Raw genomic sequence first — 15,844 nt, 5'->3', positions numbered from 1 at the left:
AAGCCATGGGGCCCGGGTTACTGAGGGCAGGAGACCCCTGAGGTTCTCCCAAGTCTGGGGTCAGCAGGTGCCCTCTCTCCGTACTCACTGTGCACCCGGATCACGGCTTCCAAAGAGCGGATGGCGTTGAGGTTGGGTTTCTGTTTCCAGCCCTCTTCTGAGAGAGGATCCACCTGTAAGAGAAAACAGCACGTCAGCTCTTAGGGACCCACAGGCTCAGCTCTCTCCCACGCCAAGGGCCCTGGCTTTCCAGGCACAAATATGCATGTGCTCCTAGCTCTGCCTAGGGCTGGAAACACTGGTCCTAGACCTGACCTGGGAAAGGGGTACCCACTCTGTCCCCCTCGTTCTAGGCCTGCCACCCCGGCCCTATCTGAGAGCCCTCTGGGGGCACCCCATCTGCCTGCTTGCTGGGGCCGTCCTTGGGGAGCTGGGCTTCCTGCCCTGTGGATGCATAGACGGGGGGCGGGCTGCTCACCTTGTTGCCCAGAAGAGCAGCCACACAGGCCTCAGAAGCATCACAGATGGCTGTGAGGTCATGGCCACCTTCCAAGGCCAGCACCACTGCACCTCCCGCCAAACTCATCAGCTGCTGCGTCATGTACCCAAAACCTAGAAGGTTGGGTGGGGAGGGAGAGGAGAGGCAGGGCTGGAGGGGAGGTGGACCCTCTCTGTGATTTCCCTGCTGGCGTCCTCCTTTATAAATAACGATCAGATGCATACATCTCTCTTTCTTCCAGGCCTTTCACATGGACCCCCAGGTCAAACCTATTCGTATGCCCCAGTCAAGGCTTGTGGAGCTTGAAGGACTTGCATGAGGCCCACAGCTAGTAAATAGCAGGGCCGGGACTGGAACCCAGGGCTTGGGCTCCAGCCCGTCTTTTCCACTAAGCCACAACATCTTCTCTTTCTGTCCCCCAAGCCCTGGGGCCCAGCAGGCTGAGTGGGCTCCCTCTGTTCTGAGAACATGCTCCTCCCCATCCTCCTCCGGGAGAAGCTGCCAACCCAGCTGGGGATGCACAACTGGGGTGTGCGTTGGGAGGGGGTCCCATGGCTGAGCGTGGCTACCAGACTTCACCCCCGGGTTGTGGCTTAGGCCTCCCATGGTGACGGCCCTGTCATGAGAAAGGGCTCTGGGCAGGGCTAGGCGAGGAGGGCCTAGGGAATGCCAGGACCAGCTGTCACACCCCAGGCCTCACTCATGGCCCTGGGCCGGCCATTGCCACCTTCCCCTGGGCTTGGGCAGTGCCTCTCCTCCCAGCCTAGCCCTCATTCCCTACATCGCCTCCTGGGCTGGGCCCTCCTTACATTTAGCGGAAACATGGTAGCCACCCAGTGGGGCTGGGTGACCCTCGGCGGCATCAAACCCAGCTGACACCAGGACCAGGTCCGGAGAGAACTCTCGGGCGATGGGCATCACGACCATCCTGTGTGGGTGCCAGAGGCAGGGGCTCAGCACTCTGTGCAGGGCTGCCAGGGCAGAGGCCCCTTCCCACCAGCTTTACTGTGGGTACCCTGCTCTTAGGACTCCAAGACACCCAATCTCCCAGCAGGATACATGGATCCCTCTGACCTCCTTGACCTGGCTGGCCACCCATATCCCTAGCACGGCCTGAGGACTCAGCCACCCAGAGCTGAGGCAGGAAGGAGTCAAGGAAGGGGCACGAAAGGGAAAGAAAGAAGAGTGTGCGTGCATGCATGGGTGCTTGTCTGTGTGTGTGTATGTGTGCACACGCACTTGTGTGTGTGTGTCCACGTGTGTCTGTGGGGTGCAGTTGGGCAGGACCACGGTGGGGGCAGGTCACCAAGCCTCGGGGGCTGAAACTATTGGTACTCAGCTGTCACCCGCTTTGGACTGAGTTGACCACACCTCACCACTTGCTACCTGAGAGCTGACTCTCTTGAGGTCCTGGGCCACCCAGATCCATTCTCTCATCCTCTGCCCCTGCCGGCCCCCCACAGCTGCCTCCCTCCATCCCTCACCCAACTCTGGCGTCCATTTTGATGTGTTTCAAAGCCCCAGGCTCAGGGCACACAGACACTAGGAAGCCCAGTCCAGGACTCCTACAGAATTAGCTCTCATGGTGAATATTTCCAGAAAAGTATTTGAGACCTACTTCCAGGGTTCTCTTTTCCCAGAGTATAGGTACCCTGGAATGAAACACATAAGGGCTCCTAAACAGAGCCCAAGCCCCGCTTCTAGAATGCCCTTTCTTAAGCAACTCCCCCAATATGAACATCATCTGCTTTCTTTCTCCACAATTTAAATTTCTTACCTCCTGTGCAAAGCCCACCTCCTCCAGGCAGGCTTCTTTGACTGAATGTGGCAGCTATGCTCACTCCACCCTGCCTATCTTCCGGCACTCAATTCAACACTGGCTCTGGGTAACATGTGCCTTTATAAAGCACCCTTGACTTTTTCATTCTGTGTTTCCTGTCTTCTCATGGGGACTGGAGGCTCCTAGAGACCAGTGTAATAGTGCCTTTCCTTTTGTTTGTCTCAGTCTGGAAGGCCCACCCCAGGACTGGCTTATAATGTCCAGTAATTGGATGAGGACGGGCTCCCAAGCCAACCCATCACCTCCAGCCTGGTGCTGTTGGGCTAAGGGGCAGGAAAGAGTGGCCTTGCTGGGCAGACCTCCCCTGGGCCCCCAGAGCACTTACCTGAAGGCGGCCAGGTACTCAGGATCCCCCATTGGGGGGTCCAGACCTCCGGCCCAGGCCACGTTGACGTTGAAGCCCTCACCGCTACCAGCTCCCACCTGGAAAACAGGAAGCAAGAGAGACAAGAGGAGAGCAGAGTCCCAGGAGAGGAATCCCAGAACGCCAGTGCTGCGAGACCAGCTCGTCCGGCCTCTTCACTTCCCGATCGAGAAGCGGAGCATCAGAGAGGCTAACCAACCCGCCCTGGATCACACAGCTAGTTGTGACAGAGGCAGAGTCAACGGGGCTGGGAGGGAGCATGTAGTTACCTCATCCACGGCCCCGCTGCCGGGGAAGAAGTTGCCGTCATCATGGCGATGCAGGGAGATGTAGAGGACACTGGGGTCCTGGTAGAAGGTCTGCTGGGTGCCGTTGCCGTGGTGAACATCCTGGGCAGGGAGATGGACAATGATTAGGGAAGGCCTGAAAGCACACAGCTGGGGGCTGGCGCAGCTCAACAGGGCTGTGAGCGTCCCTCTTCTGAGGGTCAGGACCCTAGACTGGGAGTAGGGAGACTGGGGTTCCTAGAGCTACACTGCTGGGTGGTCCCAAGTAGTCCACCGGCCCTCTCCGTGTGCACACAGATGTGTGCACAGCCCTGGACCAGGGTGGATATACCACGAGACCCTGAAGGGGAGGAGGCATGCCAAGGGCAAGACGTGTACGGCAGAAGAGGGAGGGTCCGGCCTTACACATGTCAGGAACCTTCACTACTGCGTCTTGTCCAAGGTGCAGGAGTGATAAGGTGATGGGAAACCAAGCTCAGTTACAGAGGGGCAGGTCCACGAGGCCCGGGGCCACGACTGCTAGGAAGAGCTGTGGCCTGACACTTGGTAAGTCAGAGGACCACACGTGGGCACAAGGGTGGCAAGTTCCTCCACTGTCCTCAACTGCTGCAGAGGCACGTCCATTCACAGCCGCTCATGCAGAGTGTGCAGCTTAGCTGGATGCATGGACTCCAGAGCTAACTGGCCTGGGTTCAAATCGCAGTCTCAGGACTTACTAGATGTGTGGCTATGTGCAAGTTACTTAACCTCTCTGGGCTCACATTCCTCATGTGAAACCAGGTAACAGTCAGGCTCAAAACCCACTACAGGTCAAACCGCAGGGTCTGGATGTGATTAGGGGCACGCTGACATGACCTGCTATCACACTGTGACCGTAGGGACAATGCAGCAATTAGGACACCTGCAGAAAGAAGCCCCTGGAGGCCAAAGAGCGCTCAAGTGGCTCCTCCCGCCGAGGGAGTTCGAGATGGCTGAGGGCCTTCCCACACGCCATTGCCCCCGGGCCTCCCGGCGGCCCCCCAATGTGGCTCTTATCTTCGCCCACATTTTATACAGAAGGCCCAGGAGGCTCATGCAGAACTCGGACAGGAAGCCAGATCCTCTGATGCCAGGCTCAGGGCTCTTTCCACGGGGCTCTCAGATCTGAAGGGGCTAGGAACCAGGACCTACCCAGTCCATGATGAGGATCTTGTTGGCCTTGCCCTGTTGTTGAAGCTGCCGGCAGGCGATGGCCACGGAGTTGAAGAAGCAGAAGCCCCTGGGAGGACGAGAGAGAGGCTCTGCCCGCCCATTCCCCCCAGGTCTCCACCTCTCCAGCCTCCATCTTCTGCCCACCCCTGGCCTGGCCCGGCCCCAGAAGGCTCAGGGGACAGAGAGGGAATGCCCCCCCATCTCACCCCCTCCCAGGCTTCCCCCCAGCCTTACATGGCTGTGGAATGGTCTGCATGGTGTCCTGGGGGCCGAACCACAGCAAAACCATTCTGGAAACAGAAAGAACGCTTGTCAACCAAGGGGCCAGCACTCGGACCCACAACTCCATGAAGCTGCCCCCAACCCCAGGCTCATCCCTTGAGGAGGGGCCATCAGACAATAGCTGTCAGCAGATCTGACAGTGGCCAGGCTGGATCTGAGGTGCCCTGGGGCTTGGCCACCAGGCCAGGCCAGGCATCCTCTGCCTTTACGCTGGCTGTGAACACAAACCCCCCCACCCTGGTGTGTCTGGACTCTTACCACTTTATAACAACAGTTACTGTTTGTTGGGCAGAAGCTACATGCCCGGCACTGTGCCCCAGCACTCTATAAACGCGGGACTTCATCCTGACATCTCTCTGAGGTAAATGTCATCTAATCCTCACAACATCTCCATGAGATAAACAGGATTCTCTCTAGGTCACAACTGAGGAGAAATCTGAAGCTTGGGCAAGTTAAATAGCTTGTGGGAAGTTGCCCACTTGTCAAAGGGTGAAGCCAGAACGCAAAGCCCAGTGCTGAGCTCTTCATTGCGTGCCCTCCCCCCACCGAGGAGGAGCTAGGACACTGAACGTGTGACCACCTTGGGCTATGAGCTCTTCAACAGCTGGGGGTACGGACCTCAGCATGAGCCCCTGGAAGGTGCCCAGCCCAGAGCAAACAAGCACAAGCACCAACCGGGTCTATAAAACCTCGGTATTGCAAAGAACCAATTTGCCAATGGGAAAGGTCCAGAGATGCTCTGCAACTTGCCGGTGGTCACACAGCGGGTCTGTGTGTGAAATGATCCTGAATAATTATGACCCTGGGTCTCTTAGAGACCAGTGGCTTGACTCCCCACCAAACAGCATGAGCCTAAGGTTCGAATCTCAGCTTCGTCCCCAGTGCTCTCGATTTCCCTTCCCTTCCCACCCTGTGGCAGATATCCAAGAGGAGTGAGAGGTCTGGGGCTCTGGGTCTGGCCTTCCCTGCTGCCCCGTCCTGCCACCCCCTCTGCGGCTTACCCACCTTCCACTCAAAGCTCCTACCTTTAGCTCGCGGGAAGCTACTTTGAAGGCGAGGTCGGTGACGCTGCCGGCGGCCCAGCGGGCTGCATTGGACGAGTGCAGCTCGTTCCAGATGGTATCGGTATCCACCTGTGGGGGCCAGAGTCAGGGCCCGCATCATCCAAGGCCCCCCCAGGAGCCAGGGCCCACTTGGGCGGTGCCCACCCCACGGCCAGGACCCCAGGGGCAGGGAGCTGGGCAGACAGTGCTGCCTCCCCAGTGCCCCACCACCCAAAGGCAAGGCCTCCTGTGTCCCCCAATCCCAGCATGACTTCTCCTTCCCAGCTTCAGTCCACATCACCAGCCCGCATCTGGCCAGCACTCGGCCGGCAGCATCGCGCCTGCCTCCCCGCTCAGAGGAGGGGGCATGGTGTTACCTGGGCGGGACTTGGGGTTTGGACCGGGAGGGGGTTTTAAGCCCCAGCTGACTCTGCTCAGGCCCTGCGGGACGGTCGGAGCTCGAGGGGCCGTCTGCACCACTGTCTTCCACTCAGGGCCCCTAGCCCAGGCTGGGAGGCCCCCCAAACCCAGTCCCTGGGCCTCAAGGCTAGGGAGGGGCCGGGGGGCATGATGGGGAGATGGGGAGGGCGAGGCGGACCAAGAGAGGCGAGGAAGGCAGAGAGAGTCGCAAGAGGCTGGAGAAAGAGAGAGAGAGAGACAGACAGAGAGGGAGAGGAGGGAGGAGAAAACAGAAGCAACAACAGTTGGAAAAATCAGAAAGTGGCAAGAAATGGGAAGTTGTGAACAGGGCACTGACCGGCTCCCCAACAGCCCCCCAGCTACAGCTCCCACTTCCCTCTGGAACTAGGCCTCCATCCCCTGCCTCCACACTCCTGGCTGGGACACCACCAGAGGAAGCAGGGTGAACTGGGAGGAGGGGAAGCTGGGCCGTGGGAGAGAATTGCCTGGGTCACCAAGGACCCTGGAGGCACCCCCACAGCCCCAGGCCGAGCAGCCCGACTCCGCCTGGAGGCTGGCGTGGAAGGGCGAATCCCGACCACCACCAGGGTCTTACGAAGGGAGACGACCCCCTGCTCTTTGAGCCTCACTCCACATTTACCAAACACCTTCTAAGTGCAAGGCAAAGGGCTCCCCACTCAGGAGACACTGACGGGTGGAGGACACACCTGTCCACAAGGAGCTTCTAGCCGGCAGAGGAGCATTATGGGAGAGCCCCTGGCCCAACAGGTCTGGCAGAACCACAAGAACAAGCAGGTAGGGGCTGGGCCTGGGAGAACAGAAGGGAGGCGCTCCAAGAGCCCGTGGCAATGGCCGCTCAAGCCCCCCCCGCCGGGCACACTTACCCCTACCCCACCACAGGGCAGCATCACAAACATCCGCTGTGCCAGGAGCCCTGTGGGGAGAGGCCCAGGGTGTGTGAGCTGCAGCCTCTCAGCTCTAGCCTGCTGAGGGCTGGGGCCGGCTGCCCAGGGCGAGGGGGAAGTAGGCCGCGGCGTGGGGACGCCCAGGATGCCGGGGGGACGGGCTGGGCAGAGCTGGGAACGCAGCGGCTGGGTGAGTCGGGGGAGGTACGGGGATCCCAGGCGCCCCCGGGCCCCTACCTGCCAGCTTCCCGTTGTCCAGTTTGAGGCGGCTGAGTGGGTTGGTGCCATAGAGGAGCACATGCCGCTCCGAGTGCACTGACTGCAGCTCCTCCAGGGAGGCCTTCCGGCCCCGGAGACACTGAGGGAGGGCCCGCAGAGCTCCTCAGCCCCGGCTCACCCCCACCCTGCCGCGACCAGCGCCCGCTCGGCCCCTCCCACCCGCGACCCCTGCCTCCTGGGTTCCACACGCGCCCACGCTGCCGCCTCACCTCACACTGGCCCCGGAGCCCCCGCTCCTGCAGCCGGGACCAGATGCTCTGGATCCGGCCCGCATGCTCCGGGTGCCTGCTGTTGTCTCCGCAGGAGCACTGGTGCTTCAGCATGACCGAGTCATAGACCAGCCCTGCCGAGAGCGGGGCTCAGGGCTCAGGGCCCGGGCCCGAGGGAGCCCCCGCCCGCCGCCCCCCCACGGCTGCAGACGCCCACACCCACGTGGAGCCAGACCTGACAGCCCCCACCACCACTCACACAGCCCCGCATGCCCCATCCAGCCCCTCAGCCCTTCACGCACGTACACACACACACACACACACACACACACACACACACGCCCCAGCCTCTTCCAGCCTCAGGCGCCCCCCCACCCCCGCACACGCCAGCTCGGCCCCAGCCAACACCGTGGCCATAGAGCCCCTGCCTTCCTGCCCCCTGACCCTCCCCACACGGCTCCCTACAGCTACCAAGACCTCAAGAGCCCAGAGCCTGACAAAAGGAGGCGTAATGTCGGGGTCTCACGCTGGATGTCACGACCCTGACAGGCTGCCACGGGGGCGTGAGAGGAGAAAGAATTCCTCAGAAACCCCCAAGCCAAGAGCTGGGAAGCCCACAGTGACGCTGGGCCATGTGACAAGACAGATGCAGTTTTGGGGAAGTGACTGTTTCGGCCTGACCAGCGGGCCGCCTAGAGGGCCCTGCACGCTGTCGGTGGGTGGGTCACTTTCAGCACGCCTCAGGACATCGGGATCCTCAAAATGCTCACCCCACTTGACCCAGGGATGCCACACGCCTTAAGAGTAGCCCTTGGGAAACAACGCCAGGGATGGGTAAAGATTCATGGACAAGGAAATTCACATGAGGAAAAATGAGTAACCACCTAGCTGCCCAACCAATAAGAAATCTTCAAAAAAAAAAAAATGCTGTGATGAAATACTATAAAAATCTCATTTTTAAACGTTAATTGTATCCGGGTGTATTCATGATACGTTAACAGAATAAGCGGGGCTCAACCCACAACCAGTGTGTGTGTGGTATCTGAATACAGCTGCGGCAAAGATGGCGCCGAGCTAGAACAGCATTTAGGAGAGGTGCCTCGGGCTGGTGGGACACCGGTTGGTGATTTTTATTGTGTTCTTACGTTTTTCTGTATTTCTCAAAATTTCTAAAATGCTTTTGAGCTCTTTTTTTTACCAACAGAGAAACCATAGTAAATATCATTTTTGAAAGGTCTGAACGAGTTGTCAGGAGACCCGGATTCTTAATCTGGCTTGACCATCAGCTTGCTCTTTGACGACAAGCTTGTCACCTTAGTTTCCCGAGCCCAGGCCTCCTCATCTGCAAAAGGAGAACAACCACCCGCTCCACCTGCTTCGTGGGACGCCCCATGTGGATCTGACAAGGCCAAGAAAGTGCTCTGTGGCCTCGAAAAATGTCCCAAGTGACAGCATGACACGACATGGACATGAGCCTGAGCCCCTGTAGGCCCCCAGCCCCCTCTCCTGCCCCAGTCTAATGTAGGCCTCACCTGTGGTGAATGGCAGGGTCCTGGCAGGGGTCTCTGAGCTGGGCAGGACACGGGCCTGACTGGCGGGCTCTGGAGTTGGCAGTGAGGCAGGTGCAGCTGGGGACGACTGAGCCCTGGACAGGGGCCGGTGACTGCCCTGGGCCAGGGGAAGCAGCACAGAGTCCCCCATTCCTCCCCGGGGGAGCCGCCCAGCCAGTCGCTGCTGCTCCCAGAGAAACACCTGAGGGACACAGGGGGCCTCAGTCTCCAGGTCTCAGGATTCTGCTCCATCTCCTGCTGCCCAAGGCCTTGGAAACCTCCAGGCAGGCCCCTTTCGGGAGAGATTCCGGGATGCCTCTAGTCCAGCCTCCTGGCAGGGCTCTGGCCTTTGATCTCTGAACCTTCGGCCCCCTGCACCACCCCCAAAGGTCTGCAGCCCAGAATGACCACCCTGTGTCACCACAGCTCCTCAGACCCTTGGGAGTCCAAAGCCAGAACCCAGGTAAGGGGCCTCGGGCCAACTGCCCAAGGACACAGGGATGTGCGTGAGCCACTGCAGGTACGTGGACTGTTGCCACGTGCCGTGGACTGAGTTGTGTCCCAGCCACTTCCCATTCGTGAAGCCCTAAGCCCCGCCCCAGGACCTCAGCATGTGCCCTTATTTGGAGATAAGTAATTACAGCAGTAATCGAGTTAAAATGAGGTCATTAGGGTGAGCCTTAATCTAATATGACTTTTGTCCTTATAAGAAGGGAAAGGTGAGATACAGGCAGGCAGGGGGAAGACGACGTGAGGACCCAGGGAGAAGACAGCCACCTACAGCCGATGACAGAGGCCGGGAGCAGCCCCTACCCTCACAGCCCTTGGAAAGAACGAACCCTTATGTCGGCCTCCAGGCCTCCAGAACCGTGAGACGACGTATTTCTGTCCTCTGAGGGGCCGGGTCTGTGGTACTTGTTCCAGCAGCCCTAGCAAACTAATCCCCCACGGCTTGCTGGACTCAGGCTGTGAGAGCGCCTTGGCTGAAGTGCTCGAGCCTGGCTCTGCCCCGTTTCCGGTCCCAGCCCCTGTTCTGGACGCAGGACAACCAGTCACAGGGCAGACGGGCCAGGGCAGGGACATGCCCAGCTCTGTGAGAGGCCAGCCTCAGCGCCAGACAAGGGACATGGCTTCCTCCCGAGACGGGCAGGCTGCCAGAGTGTGTGTGTATATGTGCGTGCACACGCGTGCATGCATGCACGTATGCAAACATGTGTGCGTGGCAGGGGGCACGTGTCTGCGCCTTGGTGCCGATCTGGTAGGGCAGCCTGGGTCCCAGACTTGTCTCCTGCACTGATGAGCTAGCGCCCTCCCTTCCATCTATGCCAGGCCCCAGAGTCTCCCGACTGCCCCTTCCCGGGGACGTGGGCGTGCCGTACCTGCTGCTGCTGCTGGAGAGGAGCGGGGCCTCTGGCCTCATGCTGCCCGTGGCTCGACTCCCTGTGTTCCAGGCCGTCATCCCCCACTGGCCCCACTCCCCCACCGTCCGTCTCTAGGTCCTCAGCGGAGGGTATCTGCCGCAGTCGGGGCTTCTCACTTGGCTTGGCTGGCCTCTGGGGAAGGGAGACGCCCACTGAGGAGCCATGCCGGGGTGCAGGCTGTGCGGTGGGCCGTGGTGGGCTGGGCTGCGTGGCCACTCATCTTGCTGGGACTTGAGCGGCCACGTGGCTCTGGGCCCTCAGGAGCCATATCCTGTCTCTGGCCCTCCAGGTCCCAGCCCTTCCTGAGCCTCCCTTCTTTCAGCCCCCAGGGGCCCAGTGAAGCAACCCCTCATCACCTCCCCTACCCAGTTCCCCTCACCTTGATCAGCTGGACGTGAGGTTTGAGCCGTTCCAGGCGGGGCTGCAGGGGGCCCAGCGGTGGGGGGGCGGTGGCGCTTGGGGGCAGGGGCTCTGAGCGGGTCCGGCTTAGTGGCCGGTGGAGGCCTGACCCAGAGAGCCGCTCGGTGGTCAGTAAGGACTGGGCAAAGTGGAAGGGCAGGGGCCCAAGCCCGGGCACTGGAAAGAACGGGGTGGGGGTGGGGCATAAGGAGGGAACCCAAGGGAGGAACAGAAGGAAGCAAAGGCACGGGATGGCAAGGGGGCATGGGCTCAGCGGGGAGACACGCAGGATGGGGGTGCTGCAGAAGGGGCAGGAAGGAAGGGACCCTTTCCAAGCTTGGCCCTTAGCAGGATGCAGGGACCAGCCCCTCCCCTGGAGAAGCCTTGGAACTCACCAGTCAGCAGAGGGGCGTGAGAAACTGAGGGATCCAAGAGGAGGATGGGCTGTAGTCGAGAGGGCAAGGGACCTCCAGCCTCAGACTCCAGGCCGTGGGGCAGGAAGAGGGGAGCATGGGGGCTCCCCAGGACCGGCCCCCGAGGGCCCAGAGTCGGATGGGCCCTGCGGTCAGCATCAGCCTGGGGAGAGGTAGGGAGAAGTCATGGGGGCGGGGTGGGGGGGGAACGACCCCTCGCCGAGAGAGAGCAGTGAAGGTGTTGGGGTGAGGTGGTAGGAGAAGAGAGCGACAGAAGCTGGGGGCTGGCGGCGGGGGGAGGGCGCCTCAGCCACTCACCCTGGCAGGGGCAGGTAGCCCCAGCGTGATTGCGGGCAGCAAGGACACTGTCGGCAAGGCGAACGGGGCCAGAGAGGTCTCCTGCAGCCGCAGCCGCGGGCCCAAGAGCGCCTGCCGTGGGGAGCAGGGCAGGGGTCACCGGTCCCAGACCTCTTACCCCTGGGCCTGCCTTCCCCAGAACCCCCAGGAGGCTCGGGTCCGGGCTGCCCAGACCCTGCGGCCCCAGCTCGGTCAGGGCTGCTTGCCGAGAAGAAGGCTGAGCCTCAGAACCGCCCCCAGAGAGCCCGGCCCGGCAAGGCCTTACCTCGGAGCCCAGGACGGGGTTGGGGCCGTGCTCGCTGTCATTAGGGGAACTGCAGCCTGATGCCGGCGTGCTGCTGCTACTCGGGGAGGAGTCTGGGGGGTGGGGGGGGCACAGTCAGTGGCCCAGTGTGACTGGGACAACGGGGCCAGTCCCCCTTCCCCAGGGGGTGGCCTCTGCTTCCCGCTTTCTGCCCAGAAGGGCAGGCAGGCCACCACTCGCTTCCGGTGCCTTCGCACACGTTTTTAAGGTGCCCCTTCTTCTGGGCAGACGTCAGCTTAGCCAACCAAGCAGGGGCTGGCTTTCAGCCTCAACTCCGCCCCCTGGCGAGTGTGTAGGACACATCCCGTATAACCGTGCACAGCCGCCCCGTCTGGGCGGGACCCGAGCCAGAGCGACAACACTGGCCACCCCTGCCCACCCTGTGGGCCCTCACCTCCAAGGGTCTCCGTGGGCCGTCGCCGGAGACTGGGCGGGGCGCTCTCCTTTCTGAGCAGTGGATTCTTCCTCCGCTCCAGGGACTTCTTGGGCTTGTAGCGCAGCTTCAGGTTGGGCTCAGAGACTGTGGGAGCACCGGTGTTACGTGGCCCCACACTACCCTCCTCCCTCCCAGTCACCTCTGGGTGAAGGCAAGAGAGGGCAGCGTCCGGGAGAAAAGCACCGCAGGCTGACCTGCTGCTGCCCCTCCACGCTCCTGACCCTCCCCTGGAGGGTCCCCCACCTGCGCGTCCCACTCACCTGTCTTTCGGAGAGGGAAGTGTTCTGGGGGGTCACTGGGCAGGCTGGGAACAGGAGGCAGAAAGCTGCTGAGCATGGAGCGAGCAGCTCCTTCCGTCTCCAAGGGCTCGAGAGTTCTGTGGAGGAAAGGCCAAGGCGGCTTCAGAGGGGCAGGGATGCTCAGGGGCCCGGCGGCCAAGGGCTCTGCGAGGGCTCTTCCTGAGCACGGGGCCCCAGGACCTGCCAGGGGAGGCAGTCGCTGACAGGGCCAGGCGTCATGCGGCTGCCAAGAACAGGGGCCATCTCCAGGTGGCAGCACCGGGCCACTCTCCCTCCCGGCAGCCTGCAAAGCAGGCTGGGATCTCGGCATAGGAGCCAGGGTCCCAGGACTTGGGTAAGGGCCAGTCACACTGGGGACCCTGTCCCCTGTGGGAGGAAACTGCTCTAGGAAGCAGGATATTTTTGTGCTTAGGGGAAGTCCTAAAGAGAAAAGGGACTCTTGTAGGAAGAAGAAAGCCAGTGTGGTATGTCTGTGCTGGGGTGGGGGAGGGGTGCAGCAAGGAAGGGCTTCAGGTGGGGTAGGGAGTGATAATTAAAGGAGAAAAGGGGGCAGGTGTCTGGCGGGAGGAGAGAGGTTGGGGCAGCATTATGATTAGAGGTGGGGGTACAGGTCTGCTGATGAGCACCCAGGAGGCAGGCAGAGCGAGGACAAGGGCTCGTGGGTTGACACTTCGGGAGGCGGGGGCATGACAAGGACACAAGGGACCGTTACCTGTAGGGAATGCTGGGGCTACCAGGATGGACTGTTCTCTCTAGGGCAGCCTGCTGTTTCTTTAGGATCACCTCCGCCAGTTTCTGCTTGACCGCGCTGCTGGCTACGGCACCTGGCGGGGGGTCAGGAGTGGGTCGGGGGGTGGGTGGGCGGTGGCCTCCCCGGCCCGCGGCCTGCCCACCGCCCTGTCCATACCCACAGCTGGAGGCAAGAGCCAAGCCTGGGGCCCTGCCCCTCCCGCGAAGCCTCCAGACCCCCACCCACATTCACAGGCAGCGCCCGTCCGGCAAGCAGAGGCAGGCGTGGCTCCCGCCCCAGCCCGATGCGCCCCTGCGGGCGGGCCACGGGCCCCGGGCGGGAGGCTCCATCCTTACTCCGCTTGCTCTTGTCCTTATGGAGAAGCTGCCGCAGCTCCTGCTCCTGGGGGCCCGCCTGCGACTGGGGCACCGGCGCGTCCATCGGGAGCTGTGGGCAGGGCCGGCCGCCCAGGAAGGGGCAAGGAGTTGAAGAAGGAGCCGAGGCTCTGGGGAGGCTGAAGGCGGGGGGCTGAGCTCGAGGCTGCCGCGGGTGGGGGGAGCTGGGGCTTTACCCTCATGGACTCTGCTGAGCGTTGCGGCAGGCCCGCGAAGAACAGGTGATGGGGCAGGCGCTGCGGGTGCTGCAGGGCCAACAGCGCGGGCTCTGGCGGGGGCTCCACCGGGGGCCGCTGGCCCACCCGCAGGTCCATGGGCTGGGGCTGAGGGCCTGGCGTGTCTGCACGGGGCCTGGGGTGGCCTGGGGGCGCACAGAGAGGGGGCGCAGTCAGGGCCCCCCTGGCCTGCTGCAGGCTCCCGTGACCACGGCGAAACACTCTGCAGGGGCCTTTCCTCACTTCTGTCACCGTGGTCCCACGAGGTAGGTCTTTCCAGCTCCATTTCACCCGGGCGGGGGCGGGTCATGGAACCATGCAGGGTTAGTCTACAGAGGCAGTGCGGGAACGGAGCCTCCTGACTCGAGCACTGTGCTTTCCCACTAAACGGTGTTGCCCCTCCAGGGCAGGGGCTGGGAGCTGGGAGGATTTAGGGATGAGAAGATTTGGCCAGGATGCCCCCTAATGAACTGCACTCAAAGACAGCTATCCGACAGTCCCCTCTGTTCAGCCTCCAGCCCCAGAGGGGCTCTCCCAGTTGCCCCCCTCCCATGCTCTCTCCTAGGCCAGAGGATAAAGAAGCAGCGCCTTGAGCCCACAGCCAGCCCTGGCCCACCACCCCGAGCCTGCACAGCCCTATCCGCAGGGCACCTTCCTCAGCTCACTGGCCCCTATGCCCGTGGGGCCTGCTCCCGGCGCCCTCAGGCCAGCTCTGGGCCTGGCACTGTGAGGACGGCAGGCTCAGCCGCCTCTTCTCAAGTGTCCTCTGCACCCACACCAGGAGTACCTGCCCAGGGCTGTGGGGGCAGGAGCTATTTATAACCGGCCACCAGACCAGGTCCTAGGCCCACACAGCCAGCTGGGCCAGGCTGGACTGAGCAGCTGGAGATGCTCAGGGGCGGAGTGTCTGCGGGGCCGTCATCCTGGAGAAGGGGAAGCCGGTTGGGGGGGGGGGGGCGCCTAGGACAGAGCACACAATTGGGGAAAGCTTTCTGGAGAGGCCTCCTTCGGCTCAGCCAACAAGGCTCGGCATCCGCCGTCAGGGCAGCCAGAGGCTGAGGGACGCTGAAGGCACTGCGACAGCAGCAGCCAGGGAGTCAGGGCACGCGGTCTCCAGGCCCGACTCAACCATCACCAACCATTACCTTCGATCTGCAGCACACTTGTGGGCATGCCTGCAAAACCCTTTCACCCTGAAGCCCCCATAGGCCCTAGGAGGTGGTTATTGCTATTCCATTATCCCAAATGTGGAAACTGAGGCTCAGAGGAAGGGACCTCTCCAAAGCCACCCAGCGAGAGGCATGGTGAACACGGGTTCTGGTCCTGCCGAGGCCAGTGCTCTGGCTCCATTTTCCCCTGGACTTTCAGGAAGTCAGCACCCTTTGTGGGGGTTTCTCACTGGACAGAGGAAGACAGGCTTGCAGTAGGTTACTGCTAAGGGGCATCCGCTCTAACGTTCTCTGCCCGTGAGAGACAAGAGGAGCCCAGCAGGGAGGTGCCCACCACGACTGTCCGGATACTAAGAGACCAGAGGGAACTGCTGTGCATCCAGATGTGCCCTGCAGCAGGCAAGCACAGCCTCCAGCCCCCACCCGTGTTCAAGCATCCACTCAGGGAACCCAGATTCTCATTCAGCTTGAGTCTCCTGCCAGGAAGGGTCTCAGTCCTCCACATCTGGTGTCCTGGCTTCCTGGGGTGACTCCCCTGATGAGGTAAGAGGGACCTCAGAGAACCCCAGGCAGGCCACAGGGCAAAGGGCTAGCTGCCTCGGCCTCACACGGACAAGAGGCCGCATCCATCCCCTCTGAGCACAGGGCTGCCCCCTGGTGGTACCGTCCTCACCCCTCAGATTCTACTTTTCCAGATCCTGCCCCTTCTTCCAAGTCCAGCTGGAATCTTCCTTCTTCCCTGCACTCAGCCCACTGCCCCATGTTCCTCCCTCCTCTGGATTCCAGTCACGTTGGTGGTTCGGTGCCCCCCAAGCCCAGTGTGAGCAGGGACAATCG

At 61.7% G+C, this 15,844-nt stretch overlaps 1 protein-coding gene across 5 annotated transcripts in view; it reads right to left on the bottom strand.

The window, feature by feature from the left end:
• The window catches only part of HDAC7 (histone deacetylase 7), a 35,635-nt gene that overhangs the window by 2,708 nt on the left and 17,083 nt on the right, over positions 1 to 15,844 (bottom strand). For 2 of the 5 annotated variants that reach the window (XM_032420688.1, XM_032420687.1), the window contains 22 exons: positions 13,800 to 13,984; positions 13,585 to 13,675; positions 13,211 to 13,322; positions 12,460 to 12,575; positions 12,158 to 12,283; positions 11,725 to 11,816; positions 11,421 to 11,531; positions 11,085 to 11,265; positions 10,670 to 10,866; positions 10,249 to 10,422; positions 8,852 to 9,071; positions 7,320 to 7,453; positions 7,069 to 7,189; positions 6,811 to 6,860; positions 5,489 to 5,596; positions 4,416 to 4,471; positions 4,161 to 4,248; positions 2,973 to 3,092; positions 2,665 to 2,762; positions 1,309 to 1,427; positions 479 to 612; positions 89 to 173 (listed from right to left, as the gene is read on the bottom strand). In XM_032420688.1, coding sequence (XP_032276579.1) covers positions 89 to 173; positions 479 to 612; positions 1,309 to 1,427; positions 2,665 to 2,762; positions 2,973 to 3,092; positions 4,161 to 4,248; positions 4,416 to 4,471; positions 5,489 to 5,596; positions 6,811 to 6,860; positions 7,069 to 7,189; positions 7,320 to 7,453; positions 8,852 to 9,071; positions 10,249 to 10,422; positions 10,670 to 10,866; positions 11,085 to 11,265; positions 11,421 to 11,531; positions 11,725 to 11,816; positions 12,158 to 12,283; positions 12,460 to 12,575; positions 13,211 to 13,322; positions 13,585 to 13,675; positions 13,800 to 13,984 — 2,718 coding nt within the window. Of the gene's footprint in view, positions 1 to 88; positions 174 to 478; positions 613 to 1,308; positions 1,428 to 2,664; positions 2,763 to 2,972; positions 3,093 to 4,160; positions 4,249 to 4,415; positions 4,472 to 5,488; positions 5,597 to 6,810; positions 6,861 to 7,068; positions 7,190 to 7,319; positions 7,454 to 8,851; positions 9,072 to 10,248; positions 10,423 to 10,669; positions 10,867 to 11,084; positions 11,266 to 11,420; positions 11,532 to 11,724; positions 11,817 to 12,157; positions 12,284 to 12,459; positions 12,576 to 13,210; positions 13,323 to 13,584; positions 13,676 to 13,799; positions 13,985 to 14,081; positions 14,259 to 14,625; positions 15,039 to 15,844 lie in introns of those variants that run through there. The other 3 variants (XM_032420690.1, XM_032420686.1, XM_032420689.1) reach the window with 3 other exon arrangements.

The sequence above is a fragment of the Phoca vitulina genome, unplaced genomic scaffold (genome assembly GCF_004348235.1).
Source record: "Phoca vitulina isolate PV1807 unplaced genomic scaffold, GSC_HSeal_1.0 scaffold23, whole genome shotgun sequence".
Taxonomy (NCBI): Eukaryota; Metazoa; Chordata; class Mammalia; order Carnivora; family Phocidae; genus Phoca; species Phoca vitulina.
Note: the sequence above shows the minus strand (reverse complement) of the source record. Positions and strands in the feature narration are given on the sequence as shown.